This window comes from Lynx rufus, unplaced genomic scaffold (genome assembly GCF_022079265.1).
Source record: "Lynx rufus isolate CCGP_SWC_20201006 ecotype Redwood Valley unplaced genomic scaffold, mLynRuf1.p SCAF_4, whole genome shotgun sequence".
Classification (NCBI taxonomy): domain Eukaryota; kingdom Metazoa; phylum Chordata; class Mammalia; order Carnivora; family Felidae; genus Lynx; species Lynx rufus.
Window position 1 is genome coordinate 4,121,284 of NW_025814856.1, and position 17,520 is coordinate 4,138,803.

General features: G+C 49.7%; 1 protein-coding gene across 1 annotated transcript in view; it reads right to left on the reverse strand.

Moving 5' to 3' along the window:
• LOC124522858 (complement C3-like) overlaps nt 1-17,520 on the reverse strand; it is a 40,121-nt gene that overhangs the window by 609 nt on the left and 21,992 nt on the right. Inside the window, exons 20-38 of the mRNA XM_047094531.1 lie at nt 16,300-16,442; nt 15,982-16,194; nt 13,578-13,644; nt 13,382-13,468; nt 12,421-12,624; nt 11,910-11,985; nt 11,463-11,622; nt 10,450-10,548; nt 8,137-8,293; nt 6,519-6,682; nt 5,280-5,438; nt 5,077-5,136; nt 4,870-4,960; nt 4,701-4,752; nt 3,308-3,395; nt 3,137-3,226; nt 1,085-1,190; nt 797-886; nt 537-620 (exon numbers count right to left, since the gene is read on the reverse strand). Of these exons, the coding sequence (XP_046950487.1) occupies nt 537-620; nt 797-886; nt 1,085-1,190; nt 3,137-3,226; nt 3,308-3,395; nt 4,701-4,752; nt 4,870-4,960; nt 5,077-5,136; nt 5,280-5,438; nt 6,519-6,682; nt 8,137-8,293; nt 10,450-10,548; nt 11,463-11,622; nt 11,910-11,985; nt 12,421-12,624; nt 13,382-13,468; nt 13,578-13,644; nt 15,982-16,194; nt 16,300-16,442 (2,190 nt within the window). The remainder of the gene's footprint in view (nt 1-536; nt 621-796; nt 887-1,084; nt 1,191-3,136; nt 3,227-3,307; nt 3,396-4,700; nt 4,753-4,869; nt 4,961-5,076; nt 5,137-5,279; nt 5,439-6,518; nt 6,683-8,136; nt 8,294-10,449; nt 10,549-11,462; nt 11,623-11,909; nt 11,986-12,420; nt 12,625-13,381; nt 13,469-13,577; nt 13,645-15,981; nt 16,195-16,299; nt 16,443-17,520) is intronic.

The following is a 17,520-nucleotide window of genomic DNA, read 5'->3' on the forward strand; positions in this document are numbered from 1 at the left end:
AGGACGGTGGGGTCACGGGCAAGGGGGGCTGCGGGGACCCTCAGCTGCAGGCGCACCTGGGTGTATGGCGTCCCCAAGCAGACACATGCAGGGTCACAGCCACACGTGCAACAGTCCCTGCCCCCCAGTAGCACACCTGCCACATGTCTTCCCACAACCACCATGTCACACAGCCACACACGGCCATGTGCACAATTACACTCACCACAGTGGAGTCCTATGCATAACTTCCCATCCACTATCCCCCACAAGCACTGTCTCTCATCTCCATGGCTTGGCAGGACTACAATGTCACACACACAACGGGCAGACGACCATATCCGCTCTCACACTGGCTGCACACCCGGCCGACTCATTAGCGTGGCTCCCCATGCACTCATGGCCCCTCATAACACATTTACACCCACACACACATCGGCTGCAACCACAGGCTGACGTATAGCCATATGCAGCCAGGGGCACTCACAGCCAGTCACACACACCCATGGCCACACAGTGTCGCTCACCCAGGCACCCACGTGCACGTGCCCACTCACCGTAGTCTACTCCTGGTTCACAGGCCTTGTCCAGACGGTCGTCCAGGGTGATCTTTTCATCCATCGGGTGCATGAAGCAGTTCTCTGTGTGGTGGATGAGTGGGGGACATGGTGGTATTACACGCGTTGTCCAGGGCCCCCCGCCCCTGGGTCCGTGTGGGTGTCCACTGGGTGTGGGCTTTCAGAGCCCCCTTGGGCCACCCCCATGGAAGGAGGATCTGGGGGTGTGTGTCCACCCTTCTGTGCTTCTCTGCACCCACCTTCAGCACAGCGGCACATGTCTTTGTGACAGAGCTTGCTCAGCAACCCGTCTTCTTTGTCTGGGTGGTAGAACCGGATGCAATTCTCATCTGTGGGCAGAGTGGCAGGGAGGTGTCAGAGGGCTAGGGCCTCCAGCCCAGAGACCCAGGGGCTTGGATTCCCAACTCCAGTCCCTCAGACCTGGAGAGGCCAGGTCCCCAACCCTGGGACCCTCAGGCCCCCGCCTCGCACGGATCCCTTGGACCCTCAGGCCCCCAGACCCCCCAGGCCCTAGGTGGGCTGCTCACCCAGGTTGTAATAGGAGTACACCTTGACCGACCCGGGCTGGATAAGCCCCACGTTGAAGTACTGGTGCACCTTGAAGGTCAGACAGTCCTCCTGGTCGTGTGAGATCTGGGGGGAAGGAGGAGGCTGGTCAGTGGGGCGACAGGTCGTGTGAGATCTGGGGGGAAGGACGAGGCTGGTCAGTGGGGCGACAAGGAACGGAGCCCAGCATGGGGTCCTGGGGGTTGAGACAGTGGTGGAGAAAGTGAGGGAGCAGGAGTCTCCACCAAAAGACTGATGAGCACTTCAACACAGCCATTTCCACTTCTCCAAGGCTTGAAGCTACATTATCCCTGCCAGCTTCCTTTCCTAGTTCAGTGTGGCCATGTGATTGAGTTCTGGCCACCAGACTGCTGTCTCTGCCCATGAAAACATCCATGGTTAATGGTACTGAATGCTATATTTAAAAGTTGTTATGGGGGGTGCCTGGGTGGCGCAGTCGGTTAAGTGTCCGACTTCAGCCAGGTCATGATCTCGCGGTCCGTGAGTTCGAGCCCCGCGTCAGGCTCTGGGCTAATGGCTCGGAGCCTGGAGCCTGTTTCCAATTCTGTGTCTCCCTCTCTCTCTGCCCCTCCCCCGTTCATGCTCTGTCTCTCTCTGTCCCAAAAATAAATAAACGTTGAAAAAAAAATTTTTTTAAAGTTGTTATGGGATGGCACCAGGAGGGCATAGTCGGTTAAATATCCGACTCTTTATCTCAGGTCAGGTCATGATCTCATGGGTTTGACTTTGAGCCCCACATTGGGCTCTGCTCTGACAGCACAGAGCCTTCTGTCTTTACTTCTCTCTGCCCTTCCCCTGCTTGTGTTCTCTCTCTGTCTCTCTCAAAATAAATAAACATTAGAAAATTGAAGAGAAAAACTTATTGAGAGGGTAGATCTTAAAAGTTCTCATCACACACACACACACACACACACACACACACGCATTAAAACTATGTGAAGTAATAGATATGTTAAGTAAACTTATGGTGGTGATCATTTCCCAATATACACATACATCAAATCATTATGTTATGCACCTTAAACTTACACATTTTATATGTCAGTGACCTCTCATTCAAGCTGAAAAAATAAAGACAGAGAGAGAGACAGAAACAGAAATAGATATGTATAGGTACGTATATGTGACAGGTGTATTTGGAGGAACAGGCTAACAGTTAGTGAATTTGCATAGAATGTATATGGAACTGTGTTTTACTGCTGTGCAATTTCCCTGTAAGTTTGGAATCCTATAAAAATTTAAGTGCACAAAAAGTCCAGTACAAGAAAACGTCAACCACTAGCTCATGCACAATCCTCTTTTCTTCCAGGGAGGAGGGGTCCAGCAGAGGACTCTAAGATCCTAGGGAATTGCAGAGCCCCAAGAAGGAATGTGAGCAGATCCCTGACTTAGTGTGTGGAGCAGAAAACCCTTCCCTTAGCCTCCCAACTGGACTTTACCTGAGTGGGAGGCACAAGACTCTTGTGTTGGGACCCTCATATTCTTGAGAGGCTTATTACAGCAGCTAGTGTTACTTATGCTGACTAATATGGGGTGAGGGGACTTTGGGAATTTTGGAAGTTAGCAGGGGGCATGTGAAGATAGGGAAACGGAAAGATGTAAGTAGGGGAGAGGAGGAAGCTCAAGTCAATGTTAGAGAGGAAGGCAGTGACAGAAAGTCAGATGGAGAGCAAACACGGAGAGAGAAAACCCAGGGGGAGCGGAGCAAGGGGAATGCTTTTTAGCACTGAGCAATTTATTTTTTAAACCCAAGGGGGTCCCTTGAAAAGTTGTTTAGGACTATGATGAGAAGAAGTTGGAGGAAGCAAGTGTAAAATGAGGTTGGAATGAGACTGGTCAGAAGTTAAGCTGCTTAGAAAAGATGAGATGACCTGGGTTGTCCACCTTACTTTATATGCCCCTTCCCTCCACCACCTAGCAGCAGCAGTCTGTGCTTGGGCCCCTGCTTGGGCCTCATGTGACCCAGATGCAGGCCAGTCTGTTGGAGGTCAGATCCCCATCGGAAGCCTTACCTTGTCCAGGTAGATGATGAGGGTGTTCTTATTGGAGAAGGCCTTGTTAAGCTCATACTTAGAGATGTATCTGTCAACGCCGTTACTCAGCTGCGGAAGGGTAAGACTTGTGAAAATTGCCCTCAAGCCTTTGTCCACTGATGCCAGCCCCCAAGCCCAAGCCCTTCATACCAGGTCAAGGTCACCAGTGTCAGGAGAAAAGCCAGTCATCATGGATATATCCAGGATCGACATGGTAGCATCCTGGTCTCCCAGGTACCTGAATAGGGCAGGGAGAGGGCACTTGGGTCCCAGGGTAGGGTCAGCCCTGGGGCACAGTGTCTGCACAAGGGGGTCTGGTCAGAGACTGGGGTTACTGGTTCCCACACAGCAGCACAGAAGGATATTAGATTGTGGGAAACACTCCCCAAATGGAATAAAGGAAAGGCAGTGTCATGGTCAAGGTGACTAAAAGCTCAGGCTCTGGAGCCCCTTTGCACGGGTTCAAATCCCAGCTCCATATGACATTTGATGAGTCACTTGACCTCTCCATGCCTCAATTCGTCCAGAAAGTGCAGACGAGAAAATGTTACCATGGCCTAGCTCAGTAACGCCAGGCCCCCAGCACCAGGGGACATTAGTCGTAATTGCATAAAGTACGAGTACAAATCTTGTCTCTGGATCTTGGGTCCACCAATCATTGTGCAAATCACAGACACGCATCACGGTCAGTGACCAAGCACGTCATTCCTTCCAAAGCCTGTCTGTGATGGGGCACCGAGCAGTTCATGCACAGACAGCAAGGCCTGTGGTTGTGGCACTTCCTTATCTCCCAGGGATAAACCGCATGACGTTTCACAAAACTGGTCAACTGGCAGGGGGATCTGCCAGCCAGGATGAAAGGCAGCAGAGAAATGAAGACACTGGAGGCAAAATTTGAAAGCACAGAAACGGAGTTAGAGAAGGAGCAGCAGACTGTGCGAATGTCACCCTTGCTGCCATTGGAGGGGCCGACCGGCTCTCTTGTGACATCGGCCGCTCAGAAGATTAGAGTTGGAAGCTGACCTAACTTAGAAGGGAGCGTGACAGTTCACTATGTCACAGGAAAGATGCCTGCTCAATCCCTACCCCAAGTGACACAACAGAAGGAAGACCCACGGCACTTTTGGTAAGTGTTTTACAAAGGAGAACAAGAACTGCTTGTTATCTCCATGTTCTAATGTTGTAGTTTACAGCATGCTAAGCAAATTCTCATGTTACTGTAATTTCCATTTCTCTGTACCTTCCTAACTGGCAGTTTGAGAGTTCTGAAGCTGTGATAAAACGCTTTAAAGGTCATGCAACAATGGCAACTTCCCCCACTGATTTGTTGGCACTGCTTGAATAATTTCAGGTTATGGGGCCATCGCTCGTGTTGGACTGCCAATGCAAAGTGAGGACTGCCTGGGGTACCCACCTCCTGGCAGGTACTTCAGACAATACCAGATGCACAATATGCTCTTAGAAAGGATTAGGTCAGGGAAAGGAGAAGTCTTGCTATAGACAGAGGAATGGCCAAGATGACCCCCAGTGACCCATCACTTACTTGGCACAGATGTCAAGGATCATGGTGTCCAGGGCTTCCTGAGGCCTCTTGACTAGAAACACAGACAGAAAAATGGGAGGGGGATGTCCCTGGGTCCCAACTCAGGAAGGAGGCAGACATTAGAATGAGGGCGGGGGAAGGGTAACAGGTAGGGTCTTAACTCTTTTACCATCTTCAGGAGCTCGTCGTATATCAACCCTGAGGTCAAACTTCTTGCAGGTGTGTTTGCTTTTGAGCTTGGCATGGTACATTGTCACCACCTGGTGAGATCACAGGGCAGTGCAGTGTCAGCCCACTTGAGTTGAGAAGAGCGTCCCTCGGGGCCAGAGGGGCTGAGAGAAGGCGGGCCAAGCTGGTGTGTGTTCCTGTTCCTTACCGACAAGGTGCCTTGTCCTTTCCCTTTAGCTGTTACTACAAAATCCTCATTTTTCTTGGTCTGCAGGGAGCAGGGAGAGAAGAGAGAGGATTTGGGAACCAAGCCTTCCCCTGGTTGCTACAGTCATATGCCCTATTTCTTGCCTGTGGCAAACACTGGTTGTTGTGGAGGGGGACGGCAAGCGTTTGGCTAGGCAGTTGTACCTCTGCTGACCGCTGGAGGCTAGCAGATTCCCAGAGGATGGTGTGCCTGATGGCAGAGCTGCGGCTGGGCAGTTCAATGGATACTTCCAGGTTCAGGTCCTTGTGGTCAGGGACATCCTTCTGGAATTGGGCCAAGGCCTGGAACACCATGAAGGTGGCCTAGAGCCCATGAGAAAGAAGGAGGGTGAGCCAGGAGACTGAGAAAGTGGTTAGAACCCACTGGGGAAGGAAGAGACTCAGATCAGAGGGAAGGGGGTACTGGGACTATAGCTTAGGACCCCCTCCCCCAGAGAAGGTGAGGATAAGATTAGGGGTTGTTAGACACTGAGGACTTGTTCTTGATTCTCCAAGGGACAGTGGCTTAGACAAGAGCTTGGACACACTGAGAACAGGTCTAGAATCCACCAGAAATTGTAGGTATAGGACTGAAACTCTAGCACCATTGAAAATATGGCACAACCCATCCAGGGCAGAGTCTAGGACAAAGGTTTGGAGCCACTGAGAATGTGTTTAGAACCCATTTGTGTAAAAGGAATGAAGTTGGAGGGGCGCCTGGGTCGCTTAGTCGGTTAAGCGTCCGACTGTGGCTCAGGTCATGATCTCGTGGTCCGTGAGTTCGAGCCCCGTGTCGGGCTCTGTGCTGGCAGCTCAGAGCCTGGAGTCTGTTTCGGATTCTGTGTCTCCCTCTCTCTCTGCCCCTCCCCTGCTCATGCTCTGTCTCTCTCTGTCTCAAAAGTAAATAAACGTTAAAATAAAAAAAATTAAAAAAAAAAGGAATGAATTTGGATCTTGGGGTTACTGATCATATGCTCTAGATTTCAAATGGACAGAGACTGGCAGCTTTCCAGGAAGAAAGGGGTCAACTGGAGACTGAGGCTATTGAAACCGTGTCCTAGAACCCACTCTCCTGGGTCAGAGAGGCTTATATGCTGTCCTAGATGATGTCCAAGAACATGATCTAGAACCCACAGTAAGATGAACTAACACTGGGTGCTGGTGGAACTGGGATCCTGGTCTAGATATCAGGAGGCTCAGAACACAGCTTGGGCATCCAGAATGTAGTCTGGAATCTTCCACTGGGTTCACAACTAAAAAATCCTGACCTCTCAATTCCATTACAGCCACTGTGGCTTGTGGGACAGAAGGACTGCCCCTCTTGGTTAACATGTTCTCTGGGAGACCAGTGGGAAGCCAGAGGAGGTAGGCATGCAGGTGCCTGGGGGATATGGGGTCACTTGCCTGGGTGGAGCCATAGCCACCTTCGTAGTATCTCTGCTCATTGAGCCAGCTGGCGATGGGACGAGCAGAGTCAAAGTCTTTGAGCACCAGCTGGGCCAAGAGGGCATAGGATGTGGCCTCCACGTTGTAGAGGTGCTTGCCAGGCTCCTCCCAACTTGTCTTCTCTGCAAAGAGATGCACCCCCCGCATCCCGTCCCCCATGCTCACTGCGCTGTCCAGTCTTGGGATGGCTCAAGAAAACTCAGAAAAAGACTCACAATAGACTCCTTGGTGTTCAGGTGTCCTGACTGACAAGAGTTTGTGAGGCCCTCCCTCTGTCTCTCAAAACATCATGTGCTGTCCTGTCCTAACACTGTGATGCTCTATAGCAATCTATTTACTCATTTGTTTCCTCAACTGGAATGTGAACCACGTTGGCAGGGGCTGTGCTGTATTCACTGCGATGTCCCAAGTGCCCACGAAAGCACTTGTGGCAGAGATCATCATTAAAAAGCATTCCCTCCTCAGGGACACCTGGGTGGCTCAGTCGGTGGAGCTTCCAACTTTGGTTCAGGTCATGATCTCACGGTTCAGGAGTTCAAGCCCCACATCAGGATGTCTGCTGTCAGCACGGAGCCACCTTTGCACTCTCTGTCTCCTACTGTCTCTGCCTCTCCCCTGCTCATGCCCTCTCTTTCAAAATAAATGAACATTAAAAAAAAAAAAACACTGCTCCCTCCTCCTGGGCACACAGTTGGACTACATCTCCCAAAAGTCTTTGCAGGCAGGTGCAGCCACATGACCGAGCTCTGTATGATGGAATGGACACTGGCAATGTTAGGGGCCCCTTCCATGCCTGGTCTACCTCCCTTAAACAATCCACCTGACCATTTCCCCTTATGCTTACATGGAGTGGATCCCAAGCACCCCGTGGTGGCAAAGTCATGAAAAGATAGAGGCCCAGATCTCCACATGACTGTCTGGAAGAGAGCTGTCCACCAACAACAAGCTTCCATTGTGCTAAACCACCTCAGTATATGTACTGACACATGTTACATCAGTGAGTGCAAACCTGATGCGGTATATTACCTGAGCCAATGATTAAGTGCTCACTGTGTGCTGGGCACTGTGCTAAATTCCCTATGGCATTATCTTATCTAATCCTAATTACCCTTGAGATAATGACGACAACAACATCGGAATAGAGCTCTCACTGTATGCTGGACCTTCTACCTGCATTACTCCTTCAATCTTGTCAACCACCTATGATGTAAGTATCTTCTTCAGATGAGGTCCAGGGAGGGTCAGTGACTTTTACAAAGTCGCACGGTGAGAATGTGGCAGAGGGGGATTTGAATTTGGGTCTGTCTGATGTCGGAGCCCACGTCCTTGTTCCTGTGTCATAGCAAGTGCTCAACACACACTTGTTGAATGAATGATGCCACGTTCTTGTGTAGCTTACAGTGAGGATTTCTCACACCTCAGAGCCATTCACCAAGCAGGGCTTAGCACCATCCACTCCAGCTCAACCTGAAGCTGCCCATCCTAGCATAGCTTAGAGCCACACATGCCAGCTCAAGATGACCACCCCCAAACCATGGCCATGCATTCCTCTGTACTTCACCAGGATGCCACTCACCTTTGGCTGTGCTCAGAAATTTTTTGAGGAGATCTTCCTTCAGCCTGCCTAATCGGGCCAGGGCGTAGCCTGCAATGGCCACAGAATATGGTCTCCGCAGGTTACTATAGTGGAATTCAATATAATCGCCTGCCTTATTGATGTTCTTTTCCAGGCTCTGTGAGAAAAAGGATTGGTTCTCTGGTAAGTTGGACATCGCAACCACAGAGAGCTGGTAAGCATCACACAAATGCCAATTCTTGGGTATGAGGAAGGATTCTGTCCTTGGGACATATTTGTTTAGAATCTTTTTTTTTTTCTTTTTTGGGTTTTCCAGACATTTTAGTATCCGTGAACTGCCTCGTTGCTGAGTAACTCTGATGCGCCTGGGACAGTTTATATACCCAGTGGTGTTTTGGTAACAGTTTAAGCACCAGCTCTCCGGAGTGTGTATGGGGGCCAGGGGTCTGTTTCATCGCCTGCCGATTACTGTGGTGTAAATGCTCCCACTGTGGGCAATTTCAAGCTATCAACATAATGGCCCTGAACATAAAGGGGAGAATATGTGTCGCAGATAGACACTCATGACCTAGCATGACCCAGCTTCAGCACCCCACTGGGAAACCTCTTCTCTAATCATCAGCCTTAGAGCTAACACTTACTATATGGCAGTCACACAAGCAATCGCTGAACTTCAGGATCCTATGGGGTTGGCATTATTTTCATCATCATCTCTACTGCACGAATGACAAGATTGAGACCCAGAGAGATGATGGAAGGAGGAAGACATGATGTGCAGCGTTCACGAACTTTCTTGGTGTAAATATTACCATGGCCAATTTCAAACTATGTGGAGTCAGTGAATGCAGAGTTGGGGGGAGGGGGGCAGTAGCACAGAAGTAGATAGCATTTCCACCTTATAGGTACATAACCTCGAGATGGATAGATTTGTCATAGATAATGAGGGAAAGTAATAAAACAATCAGGAAGTGATGAGTTTTGAGTGTTTCTTACCTTTGCTTTTAATGCTTAGTGTTTAGTCTAAAGTCAGTTTACATAATTTGCTTGAAAGGAATGATTGTGTTTAACAACTAGCTTGTGAAAGTCCTGGAAGTTTAACGGTTGGCTTTCACAGACTGATCCCAGCACACTCTTCATCTGCACCCCAGTAATCTGGGTCTACAGCCTATGCTATACTCAGGCATAGTGTTGCCATTTTGTAGAGGAAATGTTGGTGCCTTGCAGCAGAAACTAATCCTTTTCCCGCCAGCTGCCTGTCCTCCATCTACTCTTGACTTTTGCAGAAACTTCGGTCTTTCATTCACTCGGCCACAGTGGAAGCAGCCATATTTGCTCAGTAAGACCTACTTCCTGCCCTCAAGCTGATTGGTCCAGGTATGACCACCTGACCCGGGGTGGGCCAATCAGAATTTCCCCTATGGGAATCTGAAAGCTCTAGGTTTGGTCTGGCTATTTCCCCAAGGAAGGCAGCCAAGTTCTGCTGGGCAGGCTGGGTGGCAGGGAGAGAGGAATTATTGGCCCCAGAACGGCCTGGGTCCCTCTGAGGCCCTCAAGTCAACAGCCCTGTCCCCTCTATCTTGAGTCTGATGAAGGGAGGGGCAGCTGCCTGAGGTAAAATCTGGGCTCTCCACCTTGGCAAGTTAAGGTCAAACAAACCACTCTGAAACCCCAGGACAAAGCAGAGGGAGTAATTGCAGAGACTCTCGGGAGTCCATCTTTCTAAGCTTCTCTGCTTCAGAACCAAAACCAGAGGAAAAAGAGACAGCCGTGAGCCAATATTTGTAATCACTTCCTTTTTGGGGTCATGGGCCCCTTGGAAAATTTCCTAAAAGATCTCCTGAACTAAGAGAGTAGCCTTGATGTGTTCTTGGGTCTGGGTTGTGCCTTTTCTTCAGGGAAGCAGCAAGGTATGCTGCACTGCTCATGCAGCAGTGATGGGGAAAGCAGGCTGAGGGGGCTTTTGTTGAAATTGGCTGACACTCTCTGGACAGGGTAAAGCAGGCAGAAAGGACCCATTCTTTGATCTCTTTCTGTCTTAGTTTTCTCCCCTGTAACCTGGGGATAAGAAGAGTAGCCTACGTCTCGGACTCTCAGAAGGATTACAGGACTTAGCATGTGCAGCACTTAGATGAGCATCTTAGTTAACTGCTCAAAAAATGCTGGGAATTATTATGGTTTTATGGGCATTATGGCTGCTGTGGTGGCTGCTATTGCACTGGGAGGACCGGGAATCACCCGAATGCAACACCTCACCCTCCAAGGTGGATGTGCCATGGGTAGGGAGGCGAGAAGGAGACGGTGGCAGACACTTACATTGACCCTTTGCTTGCAAATATCTTTAGCCTCTTCCAATGCAATGAGAACAAAGGCTGTGAGGGACACATCCTTCTCCTCACTCTCCTGGTAGCCACCCTAGAATGGGAAGCAAGAAACAAGGATAGTATGACCACTGTGTCCCCACATGCTGACCAAACCTCTTGTAGGGTCAGCAGGTCAAGGCAGGGTTGAGTCTCTCAGCAGTATCTCCCCTAGGTGGGCCACACTTTTCAGTATTCATTGATTCAGCAATTGTTGCTGGTGCTGTGGATAAGATGGTGCGCAAGAACTAGACACCAGCCCCAACCCCCACAGTGCTCCCCATCTAGTAGGGGAGACAGACATGAACCAATTGGCTCACCAGTAGACATATCATAACAAATTGGTGAGTGCGGTGCAGGAGGAGAAGTGGATGTGGCAGTGAGATTGGAAAGTGGGAGTGTGACTCAGTTGGGGAGATCAGGAAAGATTTCCTTGCAGGATGACCAGGGTTGGCATGACAGACAGTGAGAACAGCATGTGCAAAGACCCCGTGGCTGGGTAGAGCAAAGCTCCTTCCAGTACAGATGGCATGTGATGGGGGTAGGGGGATGGTGTGAGATTGGAAATCTGAAATGTCAGGCTAAGGCAGTGATTCTCCACTTTATGCATGCATCAGCACCTCATGGCAGGGGGAGGGGGTGTTGTAGCAACTGTGATCCCTAGGTCCTACTCCTGAAGTTTCTGATTCCTGCATCTCACGTCTATATTGAGATCATACTTTTCTAACAAGTTTGAAGGTGATTATGCAGCTACTGGCCTGGGGACCACATTTGGAGAACCACAGCTGGGAAGGGTTCTATATTTTCAGAGTGAAGGGGGAGGGACTTTGGTGTTGCACTAGCCTCTGAAGGTCTCTGGTCTTCGCATTGGGAAAGTGACACTCTCAGCTGAAGGGGTAGCCTTTCTCCTGTCTATCCTGTGACTCCAGTCGTCCCTCCCCCAGCTTGCCCGATACCCATGCTTCTTACAGTCATTGCTTGGGACATTACGGGCGCATCTTCCCGGAAGACCCCGTCGGGATTCTGCCTGTGAAGGATCAGCCATTTGACCGCCCCGCAGATGACATCGGCCTGAATGGCAATGAGGTTGGAAGCCAGAGAGAAGACCTTGACCACGTAGGCTGTCAGCCTGTGGGCGGCACAAAGCGTCAGCCAATCGCCTCCGGGATCCAGAGACTGCCATTCCAGGAAACCAATGAGCAGAGAGGGGCGGGGCCTACAGGCTGGCCCAGCTTCCCCACCCAAGGCAGGCGCCAGCCTAGCCACAGGGGGCGCTTGATGTCCACAGGCCACGTGGCAGCTCAAGGTGGGCACCTCATCTCTGTGGGCTGAGGGTCCATAGCACAGGGTGTTCGGGCGACACCTGGCTGGAACACCCCAGGCAGGCCTGCTCAGTGGGGTGCCAGAACCACTCACCAGGTGCTGGGCTTCCTGTCCAGGTAGGCCGCATAGGCCGAATTGTCCTGTCTGTAGGCCAGCTGCTGGGAGTACCCTGCAGGGAAGCCAGAAGTGTCTCCAGAGGAGCAGGGGCTGAGTGGAGGGGCTCAGGGGACAAGGATTCTCTGAGGGGCGAGACAGGGGTTCAGGGAGGAATGAGGGGGCTCAGGGCTGAGCAGGGAAGTCTGCTAGAAGAGCGGAAGGGGCTTCTAAAAGGGGAAGGAGTTCTCAGAGGAGAGGGGTTCAGAGAGGCGAAGGATCTCAAGGGGGTTCAGGGCAAGGGGGCCTCAGGGAGAGAGGGAGTTCTAGAGGGCTCAGAGGGGCCCAGGGTCTCAGAGAGGGCAAAGGTCAAGGGAGGTCTTTGAAAAGAAGGGATCCTGAAAGGGGAGGAGCTTAGAGGAAGGGCGTGGCCTGGAAAGGGGCCTGGGTCTCAGGGAGGACCCTGCTCTGGAGGTGGCTGGAGCAGAGAGGGTCTCCCAGGCAGACCCACCGGTTTCGATGAGCTGCAAGGCTTCCTTTCGCTTTGTGGGTCCCAACTTGTCCCACTGCTCCGTTTGGTCCAGGTAATGGACGGCAATGACCGTGGGCGTCATGCTTTTCATGTTCTGCTCCCCACAGCCTGAGGGGATCACAATGAGGTTTTTCAGTCGCTCCGCGTCAATGGCATCCTCAGTCAACTGAGCCACCGGGGTCCCTGCAACCGGGCGGGAGGACGGGGCTCAAGCAACTCACCCACCATGGGGTGGGGTGAGAAGGGTCAGGGCTGTCCACAGCGATCCCAGGCTCCAGGCAGCCAGTGCCAAAGAGGTCAGGGGCAGTTGGGGGCTGAGGGGACGTGATGGTAGGAGGTAGGAGGCGGGGGTAGGGGAGTGGGGAGGGTGTCTACATTTGTAGGGAAGGGGGTCTTATGCTTCACACAAATCTGCTCCCTGAGCCTCTTGTTACAAGTGGCAAATTAATTCCAGAACAATCGTCATCAATACTTAGATCATGCTTCATGCTGTTGCCAGGCGCTGTTCTAGAGAAACATCATACAGTATCTCATTTAATCCTCTCAACAAGCCTTTGATATAGGTACTATTATTCACCCCATCACAGATGAGAAAACCAAGGGTCTCTCCCCCAAACCTTACAGCTTACAGGTTACAAGGTGCTTTTCCAGGAACTTCTTTTCCCTTCTGGCTCCAGTTGTCCAACTCAGACAATTAGTTCCAGAATTTCCTGCTCTTGAACTATACTGTTTCTCATTTAAGCTTCTCTATCAGCAAAGGCTATTTGCTGAACTAAATACTGCCTGGAACCCTCTATAAAACAGATCAGGGAGGTGGCCTGCTGTTCTAGCTGTAGTGGAGGCAGGGGACGCACGGTAGCATATACACCCAGAATTCGGAGAAATTAGGTCCCCTTCTCCAGAGCTGTGCCTTCCTGGGCGAGGGTCAGTGGCAGCTCACCTTGCAGGAGGATCCTGGTCTCTGAATCTGTGTCTGGTACCTGGTCACTGAGGTCTGCGGCATGGACCTCCTCTCGCTGCACTCCGTCTGCCAGTGGAATGGGAGGGACCCGTGGCGTCACCCTCTCCCACAAGGCCCTGCCTCTCCACCTACCCCGCACCCCCAGGTCTCAACCCTTCTGCTGTGGCTGACTCACTTTGGCCCCGGTTTTCTGGATCCAATGTGTGAACAGCCACAGTTTTGTTGACTCTGATCCCTTCAGGCTGAACAGTGTTGGGATGGGATGGGGGAGGGGGAAGTCAGGTGAATAAAAGAACAGACACAGCTCATCAGCAGGGCATGGGCACGATGGCATCACCCATCCTAGTTCTGTGACTGGGAGTCAGTTTACCCCCACTGCCTCTCAAATGTCCTTAAAAGAAAAGAATGTGCATAAAGTGCTGAGTACAATGCCTGGCACTTAGTAAGCGCTCAGTTAAACTAGGGGCTATCTTATTATCAATGTCCCAAGTGAAGCTCTCCTTCCATGCTGGACTGCTGCTGTTTGTGCCCTTCCATCACACATTCTCCTTGAAGCTGGTACTAATGCACACCTTTTCCTTTGGAGACCCAGTCTCCTCCATGGCATGCTGGTAAACATTTGGTAGCCATCTCTCCAGGAAGAAAAGATCCTGATTTGTGGCACTGGCAGTTTCCATCCCGCGAACATCCCTGCCATGATAGATTTCAAGCTACCAGCATCAGAGGGTGCAGAATTGGGAGTTGTGGACACACTGTCTCTGGGGAGCGCCGTGCAGGCTCCAGCGCCCTCTTGGGTTTCTTCCCATGTTGCCACACTGAGCCACACTGGGACCCCTGATAAAAGGGATAATTAAGATTGTGCTCCTGGGGGCTCCTGTCTGCCTGGATGGAAGAGCATGGGATTCTTGACCTTGGGGTTGTAAGTTCGAGTCCCACATAGGGCATGGGGATTACTTAAAAATAAAATCTAAAAGAAAAAAAAAGAGTTTGTTCCATTAAGGAAAGAAATATATAATAATAATTATATATAATTATATAATAATAATATATATATTATAATAATATATAATATATTATAATAAATTCTAGTTTGGGTATAAATAAGATATTTCACTGTAAAATAACACTGTCAATTTTAAATCATTTTCTTTCTTTTTTTTGAGTTAGGTTCTGTTATCCTTTATTTTTGTTTTTTTTTTGTTTCAATATATGAAATTTATTGTCAAATTGGTTTCCATACAACACCCAGTGCTCATCCCAAAAGGTGCCCTCCTCAATACCCATCACCTACCCCCCCTCCCTCCCACCCCCCATCAACCCTCAGTTTGTTCTCAGTTTTTTTTTTAATTTTTTTTTTAATTTTTTTTTTATTTTTGGGACAGAGAGAGACAGAGCATGAACGGGCGAGGGGCAGAGAGAGAGGGAGACACAGAATCGGAAACAGGCTCCAGGCTCTGAGCCATCAGCCCAGAGCCCGACGCGGGGCTCGAACTCACGGACCGCGAGATCGTGACCTGGCTGAAGTCGGACGCTTAACCGACTGCGCCACCCAGGCGCCCCATGTTCTCAGTTTTTAAGAGTTTCTTATGCTTTGGCTCTCTCCCACTCTAACCTCTTTTTTTTTTTCCTACCCCTCCCCCATGGGTTTCTGTTAAGTTTCTCAGGATTCACATAAGAGTGAAAACGTATGGTATCTGTCTTTCTCTGTATGGCTTATTTCACTTAGCATCACACTCTCCAGTTCCATCCACGTTGCTACAAAGGGCCATATTTCATTCTTTCTCATTGCCACGTAGTACTCCATTGTGTAAATAAACCACAATTTCTTTATCCATTCATCAGTTGATGGACATTTAGGCTCTTTCCATAATTTGGCTATTGTTGAGAGTGCTGCTATAAACATTGGGGTACAAGTGCCCCTATGCATCAGCACTCCTGTATCCCTTGGGTAAATTCCTAGCAGTGCTATTGCTGGGTCATAGGGTAGGTCTATATTTAATTTTCTGAGGAACCTCCACACTAAATCATTTGCTTTTTAATGTTTCATTGTTATTTCAATGACTTTAACATTACGGGGGAAAATTAACCACTAAACAATTTCAACCATTAAATAAAGACACGTAGATGGGGGCCTTCATTTGTCCTTTAGCTTCAGGCTCCAATTATGGTTTGACTTGGCACTGTCTCTATTTAAAATTTTGATCTTTTGTGTATCATGGATTTTTTGGCATTAATTTTGATTCCTTACAATATTGCATTAAAACACTGTTGCTCTTATGATCTCCCATTTTGCTCGAAAATATTAAGGAAAGATGATATGAGGCTTTTATTTTTATTGAAGACTTGATCTCCTATTATATTTGAGAATGTTCATCACTAGGAAAGAGTGAAAATGTAAGTGTTTCGCACTTACCCTAATCCTGGCCTTGCTCCGAACTTGCAGGACTCCCAAGCATCCTAAGCTGGACACTGGACACTCTTGGTGTCTCAGAGTCAGTGTCTCCAACCTGGGTTGACAGCATGGGGAGACAGGAGCCTCTCTCAAAGGACAAGGGACTGCAGGTGCCCCAAGGACTCACCACGACCTTCAAGGGCTTCTTGACACCATCCATGAGGAAACGATTGTAGACTGCAGCCTTGACCTCCACCTCATGTAGACCGACCTTCAGAGGCACGAGGAGAAAAGGCACCGCTATTGAGGACTTGGCTGGGATTTCCAGAATCTGCTGATAGGGTTTCCTTGCGGTGGCCTGGCTGCAGAAGGCTGGGTTGTAGAGCAGGGTCACTCGCACCTGCCAGGGAGAGAGTATCAGTCAGAGGGGCAGGTGCCATGGCCACCTCCCCCAACCATCCAAGCTCTCCATCATACCTCTGCCCCCACCCCCCCGGGAACCCACCTTGAGCTCCCCAACATCCTGGTAATTGTAGAGCACGGCTCGGATCTCCACTTGCTCATTGCGCACGACAGAGTAGGGTAGCCGCAGGTCGATGAAGAAGTCTTGCATCACCGTGACCTCATAGGGGTCAGCCACGCAGATCCCTGCCCAGGAGTGGAGTGTCAAGGGAAGGAGGTGGACAGGCTCTCAGTGCTTACCCCTCACTGCGGGAGCTGTGTCAAGCTCAGCCTGTGTTTGTGCAAGCCCAGGGGCTAAACAATTGCACAGGTGACACATTACCGATAGTGGTGGCAGCTGGGAGTCACTGTGATGTACGGTTTCCATTTTCTTCTTGTAGTTTTACTCATAGGTAGGTGTGCAAGGGGAAGGGCTCGAGCACACCCGAAGGGTCCATACCTGGGCTCTCCAAAATGGTAGCCTGAGCTCTCTCTGGTTCCTGGGCACTTGGAATGTGGCTAGCTCAGAAAACTTTTTTTTTTTTAACGTTTATTTATTTTTGAGACAGAGAGAGACAGAGCATGAACGGGGGAGGGGCAGAGAGAGAGGGAGACACAGAATCGGAAGCAGGCTCCAGGCTCTGAGCCATTAGTCCAGAGCCCAACGTGGGGCTAGAACTCATGGACCGCGAGATCGTGACCTGAGCTGAAGTTGGACGCTTAACCGACTGAGCCACCCAGGCGCCCCAGCTCAGAAAACTTTTTAACACATGTTTGGAACAATTTGCATATGCCAACCTACCTTTTCAGCTGTACATTTTGCAAATCCTAAAATACAGATCAAAGTATTTCTAATGAAAGGCTAGGGGTGCCTTTCCACTGACTGGCTCAGTCAATGGTGGGTGTGATTCTTGATCTGGGGCCATGAGTTCAAGCTCACGTGGGGTGTGGAGATGACTTACAAATAAAATTAAAATCTTAAAAAAAAAAAGATGAGCACCCTCCTTGAGATGCTCTGCAGACATAAATATGTACTAGATTTCAAAGGCTTAGTACAAACCAAAGCAAAATGCATCTTTCACAATTTCGAGATATTAATAGGTTAGTCTTAAATATCAATAGATGATTATTATAACATTATCATTAGAGTGATGGTGGGTTTTTTTAACATATTTTTCAGCATATTTTTTCAACGTATTTACCACAAGTTGCAAGAATAACATTGTGGAGATATTTGGTTACAGAAAATGTATGATAAAATGGATGTCACCTCCTCTTTTTTTAT